At 43.9% G+C, this 7,809-nt stretch overlaps 1 protein-coding gene across 1 annotated transcript; it reads left to right on the top strand.

Annotated features, from left to right (window-relative positions):
• Positions 1–3: 3 nt before the first annotated feature.
• Positions 4–6,666, top strand: LOC117764647 (ADP-ribosylation factor-like protein 8A). The gene is made up of 7 exons (XM_034590592.1): positions 4–432; positions 1,889–1,969; positions 2,775–2,848; positions 3,521–3,614; positions 3,796–3,863; positions 3,991–4,061; positions 4,797–6,666. The coding sequence occupies exons 1-7, from the start codon at positions 310–312 to the stop codon at positions 4,847–4,849; spliced, it is 564 nt and encodes a 187-aa protein (XP_034446483.1). The 5' UTR covers positions 4–309; the 3' UTR covers positions 4,850–6,666.
• Positions 6,667–7,809: the final 1,143 nt, after the last annotated feature.

Here is a 7,809-nt window from a genome sequence, read left to right as displayed (position 1 = left end):
TGTGTTGCGAGTGGTTTCCGCTGTAGACGGCTCTGTGGTAAAAGGCGTCGCTAGTAAACACCTCCGAAAACTCACAGCGGACATTAAACCTGCAAACAGCGAGGTATCGAACCTCCTCCGCGGCTCACACTAACACAGTCGCTGCTGCCCGGTTTCCCGGCCCCGTCCGCGGGTGTGTCAGTGACGGTCAGCGTCTCGAAGGACTGCCGGGGCGTTAGCCAGCTAGCTCGCTAGCACCTCCACCTAGCCGTAGCAGCAGCAGCAGCAGCAGCAGCTAGCATTAGCATTAGCTTAGCGTCAGGCGTCAAGATGATAGCGCTCATCAACAAACTGCTGGACTGGTTCAAGGCGCTGTTCTGGAAGGAGGAGATGGAGCTGACCCTGGTGGGGCTGCAGTACTCCGGCAAGACCACCTTCGTCAACGTGATAGCGGTGAGTCCGAGGCTCGTGCCGCCGCTAACAGATGTGCTAACGCCGGACAGTTCCCCAGTTAGCATCCTGCTGCATCTATTGTTACCCTGCGGAGGTGAGGTCAGCTCCCCGCGGCTCGGCACGACCCACCGGTCCCCGCGGGGGGGTTCGTACACGTGGGACGTTGTGCTCAGTTTATTCAAGTGTGGCCGAGTTTCTCTGTGGTCACAGACGGATCAGCTGTTAATGTGTCAGTTAATGTGTCAGTCACTCCGCACAGCTGTTCGCACATCTGCACCGGCCGAGGTCTCTCACCTCCACCCGGAAGGTTCAGGGCTTTTATTTAAAAAGGGGAAAAAGCAGATTTGAGACCGGATCTGTCATCTCGTCCGCGTGCTTGTTAGGAGGAGTGGTCCAGAGTCAGAGGGTCGACCCCCCCCCTCTGCTGCGGCGGCTGTCACAGTGACCTTTCCTCCCTGTCACCCCCCCCCCCCAACATCAGCTTCCTCTGCTGCTCTAATTTCATCTTCATCTATTGAGATTTATATACCAGTTTCTGTATGAATGTGTTTAATGACGTAATATGAGTGGTCAGGTTGTTAATAATAATAATAATATAATAATAATCTTGATTTCCAAGCACAGTGACCAGGTGCTTGACCAGTTAACAATAAAAAAGACTGACGGCAAACGATAGAAAATAAATTATTAATTTTAAAATCACACAGTTAATGAGCACAAATACAAAAATAAAGAATGTTACTGATGAGAAACAAGATAAAGTAAAACATTAGTAAATGATCAGTGAATAGTTCAGTCGGATTAGAAGTAGGAGAAAGCACACGTTTAAGAACGTGTCTTTTGAGGACAGATTTTAAATAGAAGGAGTTTTCCAGAGGGATCTCCTCAGGGAGGCTGTTCCAAGCAGCTCTGACAGACAAGGCCCAGTTACCTCAGGTCCTCTGGTCCTCTGGTCCTCAGGTCCTCTGGTCCTCTGGTCCTCAGGCCTGTGGAGCAGGACCTTCACTGAGGACCTCAGGTTACAACCAACCTCCGATGGTGTCAAAAGGTCTGAAATGTACTTTGGTGCAAGTCCAGAATCGGCCTTTAAAGTCAGCGATAAATCTAAAGATCAATACTTAAATTTACCGGAAGCCAATGAAGAGAAGTTAAAACCAGCGTAATTTGCTGTGTGAGTAGATTTAGTGAGAAGTCTGGCTGCTTCTTACTGTCTGTAAATACCAATAAAAATGATAATGGGTCAAACTGGTGCTGCAAAATTCAAAGGAGCGTGAATTAGGTCTAATATATAACACCTGAGTGGGGCTTTTAATTTACATTTCGCCTTCATATAAGTTTAAATCAGATGTTTATATGTTTTCTGATATTGTCTAATGTAACGGTGTCGTACAGCATCATAATCAGTTGTGGTGTATATTCATTAGTAACGTGTGTTTTTTGTGTTTGTCTGTTTCAGTCGGGGCAGTTTAGTGAAGACATGATTCCTACAGTTGGATTCAACATGAGGAAGATCACTAAAGGCAACGTCACCATCAAGGTTGGTAGTTAAATTCCCTGCTTCGGCTCTTCTACCTGTCTGTGCACATTCATACTGAGTGTATTGACTGTCTGGTTGTAGACCACTTGCTTTGTGTGTTTGTGTGTGATCTTACTGTTGTTATTTGATAAAGTACCATTACAGTATAAAGGCCTTTTGTCACAGATCTCATCATCGTACGTCATGTCCCGCCTCCTGCTGCTCTACAGGCTCCGCCCCTCGCCTGAATGTTCCCTACACGTCCTGTTGTTGTGAACGAGTCGGACCCGACAACCTGCTGCTGCTGCTTCACATGTGAAAGACAAACTCCAGAAAAATGTCATGAAACGATTTTCATGTCTGAAAACAGCTTTTGACATTTCAACATGATAATCTGAGCTATCAATAGAGCTGTTTTCAGACATGAGTTTTCCTTTCACACATGCACAGCAGGAGGTTTTCTGCACAGACGCGTTAACAACAGGAACAAATCCTCATTATTCAGGCGAGAGGTGGAGCAGCCGGCTGCAGCAGACAGAGACAGGAAGTGACTATTAACTCCGCTGTGGAGATCACATGATTTTCTTGACAACAGCCTCTTATCACCACAGACACTCTTGACATCTTTGTCAGTGTCTCCTACGTGTGTGACCACTTTTTCACCAGGAGATATTAGTTTTCTTAGCAAAAACTTAAATTAATGTGATGTTTAACCCTTGAACGTTTTCCTAAAGTGTCAGTTCTTTTCTCTGTTTTTGTTAATTATGTGTATTAATGAATTTACTCATGACCCTTTCTAACGGAGCTGCTCTGTCTGTGTCTGTAGTTGTGGGATATCGGCGGTCAGCCTCGCTTCAGGAGCATGTGGGAGCGTTACTGCCGAGGAGTCAGCGCTATCGTGTAAGTCCCCGTTTCTTAACCTGTGGTTGCTGTCACTTTAACTGGGCCGCTAGGACGTCACTGCCCGGTCCAAACTCAACAGCCACCCCAGAGAGATGTTAGCAGAATGAGAGAGAGAGAGAGAGAGAGAGAGAGAGAGAGATGGAGGAAAGTCAAGTCTGACTCATCCTTCTGTTCTGTTTCTTAGCTTATTATCTCAAGTAAATCTAATATTTAAAAACGGTTGCTGACAAGAGTTTGGTCAAATCAAAGTAAACATGCTGGGGAAGTGAAAACGCCCTGAGTTGAGAGTGTCCTCGGGTCTCGTGTGGTGTTGACCCAGTTGTGTTGGTGAGACGTGGACTGGAAAGCTTCAGGGCAAACGGGTCAGATTCACGCAACAGAGAGCTTTTTCTGCGATGACAGTTTGGATGAAGTGAAAGTGATGCTGAGGGTTTGTGCCACGTTCCACTTGAAGTTCAGTATTAGGACACACCAGGATCCAGGAGATTTGTAAACTGTGTAAACATCACAAATTCAGAGAAGTGAACTGAAAACAAATCAGTTTAATAATCGGAGAAACAGTGAGGTTGAAGTTTTGGTTGTAAAAGTTGTGAAAGGCGATCGAGACACTTTGAATGAAATAACAGATGTTAAGTGATTTTTCTTTTTTTGTTCCCTTTTGGTTTTTAGTTACATGGTCGACGCAGCAGATCCAGAGAAAATCGAAGCCTCCAAGAACGAACTCCACAACCTGCTGGACAAACCGCAGCTGCAGGGAATTCCTGTAAGAACCAGAACAGACTCGGACCAGAACCGACTCGGACCAGGTCCAACACAAAACCCTGACTGGAACTACCTGCCCAGAACCTACGAGACAGACTGAACCGACCCAAACTGACAGAACCCGACTGACCTGACTGTTCCAGTGTTTTTATCTGATGTGTTCTCTGTGTGTGTGTCTGCAGGTTCTGGTTCTGGGGAACAAGAGAGACCTACCAGGAGCTCTGGATGAGAAGGAGCTCATAGAGAGGATGTATGTCCACTCGTGATATTTTATTATATTCATTTATTTGATCTGGTTAGTTTTGGTTTCACATTATTAATTTAGGGACTAAAGAATATTGTCTGACATTCGTACGTCCTGTTATTTATGTAATCAGGAACCTGTCGGCCATCCAGGACAGAGAGATCTGCTGCTACTCCATCTCCTGCAAGGAAAAGGACAACATCGGTATGACACACACACACACACACCTACACCTACACCTACTAACACACACACACAGACGTTTCCACTTTTATACCCTCAGTGACATGATGAATTCCATTTTCTTTGTCCACACTGATATGTTTTAGTTTTAAAATATCTCTGTTGCTATGGTTACACCCGACATCCACACTTTGCGATGTCCTGCGTTCCTGCTCGTGTGTCCAGTTACTAGTGTCACTCTGTTTTTCACTCATCACTTCCTGCTGGTAAATTATCGCTGGTGAAACTGCACAATTTCCTCCTGCTTCACACTAAGCAGGAGGCTTTTATTGTGAAGGAGCTGTAGGAGATGTGGCAGATTCATTGTTCGATTAAAAACAACAAAACATGTGGACATATTTTTGTTGTTAACATGGACGATGATGCAGATATAATTAAACACAACAGTACAAAACTTCAAGAGAGGATCAGAAAAATAAATGGATATTTTAGGCTGTTTTAGACTGATTTGGAGAATTAAGTCGTATTAATTAATACAATAATAAATGACACACAGACACACAGACACACAGACAGACAGACAGACAGACAGACATACACACAGACAGACAGACAGACAGACAGACAGACAGACAGACAGACAGACAGACATACACACACACACACACACACACACACACACACACACACACACACACACACACACACACACACACACACACACACTGCTGACCTCACCTCTCTCTCTCTCTGCAGACATCACCCTCCAGTGGTTGATCCAACACTCCCGGACTAAGAGGAGTTCCTGAGAACAGAGACACGCCCCCTACCAAACAGGCCACGCCCATACACCCTAACACACCCTCTCTCTGATCACCCCCCCACCCATCTCACCCCCACTGCTCTTCAACAACATCTGTACTCCCTCTCCCCACACTATCACCCTCCCTCCCTCCCCCCCCCACCCCCCCACCCCCCCACCCCCACCCTCCACCTCTGGATGCATTGATACCTCTGGGCTTTGGTTTCTCCGCAGCTGGATCAAATATATATTTTTGGGCCAATTTCTATGATTGTTGCAGCTGAAGAAATCCTCCTGCAGCTCAGAGTTAATGGCGGTAGCGTTGGTTTTGTTAAGGGAAATGTGCAGAAAGACGTGAACACGGATTCAAACACTCGAATCTGCGGCAGCGAGAATATGAGTTGCTCCACGTGAAAGAAACAGTATTAACAATAATTAGGTCAAAGTGAGTCTGTGAATGTTCCATGGACGGGTGGGTGTGGTTTTAATGTCTGAGGAAGAGGAAGAGTTCACAGCAGATAGCAGGAGCTCGATGAAGTGACGTCATCTCGGTTTTAACAGTGAAGTGGTATCAGTGCATCTTTACAGATCCACACAACAACTTCCATCACGTTTACTTTTTTTTATTTAATCAAACCGTCGCCATTTTGACTGTTGATCTTCACCGTAACTGCCAAAAAACTACAAACTGATAAATATCCTTTTTGCTTTTTCTTTCCAAAGGCCATAAAAACACTTTGTTGGCTGGAGCCTGTTTTGTGGATCTGATCATTTCCTAATCCTATTACCTGCCATCATCATTTCCTCTCCTCCTTCTTTTTTCCACCCCTATTGATTTTCATCCCTCCCTCTCTCCTTCCATTTTCCCCTCTCTACCTCCACAGCATCTCTCCATCCATTATTTCACCTTTATATAATCCTTAGAAGCTCCTCTTCCTCCCTCGTCTGTTGTAAACTGCTTGTCCTCCTCTGTACTCCCTCTATCTTTCCTTCCTTCCTTTTCTTATTTTTGGATGTTACCTTCTTCCTCTCTTTCCTCGTCGCCCAGCCCCTCGCTGTCTTTCTCTCTCTCCTGCTGAGCGAGGGATTAAAAACCTTTTTATTGCACTGTTGATTTTGGTTTTGTAAGATATTAATAATGAGAATAATGTTAATAATCTTCTTATTGTGATATAAGCTGGTCTGTCCAGATTTAATGAAGTGGTACTTAAACTGGAGAAGGAGATTGTTATTGTTTCTGTTCATATCTCTGTAATAAGCTTTTTATTTCTTATTTGTTTTATATGGTTGTTTTTTATTGTTTGTTGAGTTTTCTCTGGACGCTCAGCCGGAGTTCAGTGTTTTCTGCTCTGAGACGTCTGCTGATTGGACCAGGGGTGTCACGTGATCAGGCTGCAATGTTCACACCCTGGCTTTAAATGGAGAATTGTAATAAGACTCATTAAAAGCCACATATTACATTTTTATTTTAAAATCGATTTACTTCAATGTTTTCATCCATTTATTTTTTCTGTGACTATTAGTTTAAAACATGACAAATAGAGTCAGACATAAGAATATAACATTATAATTCTGTGGGGAGGATTCCATTTGTATATTGTTGGCCATAGACTTGCTAATGTTAGTATTTCTGATAAAACCAGATATGATAGATTTATGATTCCAAAGTTTGTTCTGCATCGATGCAACACAAGGAAAACTTCTTAAGATATATTTATTTATGTCGTCTATTGAATCATTTGGGAGTAACAACAAATATTCAGTCATTCAAACCTTTAGTAAAACCATTAAGTACAAGTTAGTGTTTAAACACACGACACTGACTTTAACAAAACAGATGTTTGTAAAGAGATAAACAATTTAAGATTTTATTCTCCGATTCCTGATCTAGAAGTTGGGACTCGGAACATGAGCACGTAGCTTTGTCCAAAGATCCTCATCAGCAGTATGGCCACGCCCTCATGGTTTGTTTCAGCTGTAACATTATTGGTCGTATCACGTCCCGACACATCCTGGTCCGCAGCCAATCAGACGTCAGAACAGGCAGGAACGCGACCTGTCTGTATGTTTCTCTGTACCGTGGTCATCTTGGTGAAGAGTGGTCACACGGTCAGCGGTGTACGTGGGAGATTCATTCTGCTTGCACACACTCTTTACACTGTCGGGCCAAACGTGGCTTATTCTGCCGTCAGGAGACTTTCTGTGCTCTGGTGAAACATCCGATTCAGACTAAGTCCAGATTCCCAGAAACAGTTTGTGAGTTGCCAATTTTATTCACGAAGCAAAGGCTGTGACAAAATTATTCTAATCCCCAATTAAACTTTAGAAAAACTCAAACTTTCTCCAGACCCGTTTTCTTTTGTCTAAATAATCGCTTCATATTTTAAACGGACTGTCTGGAGTGATGGACAGAGAGATAAATCGGCTTGGTTTGTTTTTTGAGTTTATATTGAGGCAAGAAAATTTAAAAGTTTGGTTGGTTCATTGAAGTCACGTCCACGTAAATCGGATGTTTGCAGCGTAGGTCAGGAACCAACAGCCTCGTGCAGGTGTGTTCAAATAACATCAGAGTTTCAGCTGTTGATTTTGGCATAAAACTGTCCCAGTCACAGACTTTACATTCTGGTGAGTTTGGACTCCTGATTTTAATTTAACCAGTTCAAACTAGAATCCCAACAAAGCGTCTTTGAACTCCCAAGAATGTGAGGCCCACTCCCAGCAGTGCGAGATCAAACCAACAATGGGACGTCCCACTCTTAGATACATAATGTCCAACTTACTGCAACACAAGGTCTCTTCAAACCTTTTATTGGGGGGAAAGTCCTTTTGTTTTTCCTTGAAATGTGATTTTTCACAACAGCGCCCTCTTTAGCCCGACAGTGGAAAGCTGCTTATTTCTTAATAACTACCCAGAGCTGACCTGGAGGAGCTGTGTGAACCGAGGCCCCAGCGGGTGTCGCTCTTTAT

This window comes from Hippoglossus hippoglossus, chromosome 7, assembly GCF_009819705.1.
Source record: "Hippoglossus hippoglossus isolate fHipHip1 chromosome 7, fHipHip1.pri, whole genome shotgun sequence".
Classification (NCBI taxonomy): Eukaryota; Metazoa; Chordata; class Actinopteri; order Pleuronectiformes; family Pleuronectidae; genus Hippoglossus; species Hippoglossus hippoglossus.
This window is presented reverse-complemented; position numbering and strand designations above follow the sequence as displayed.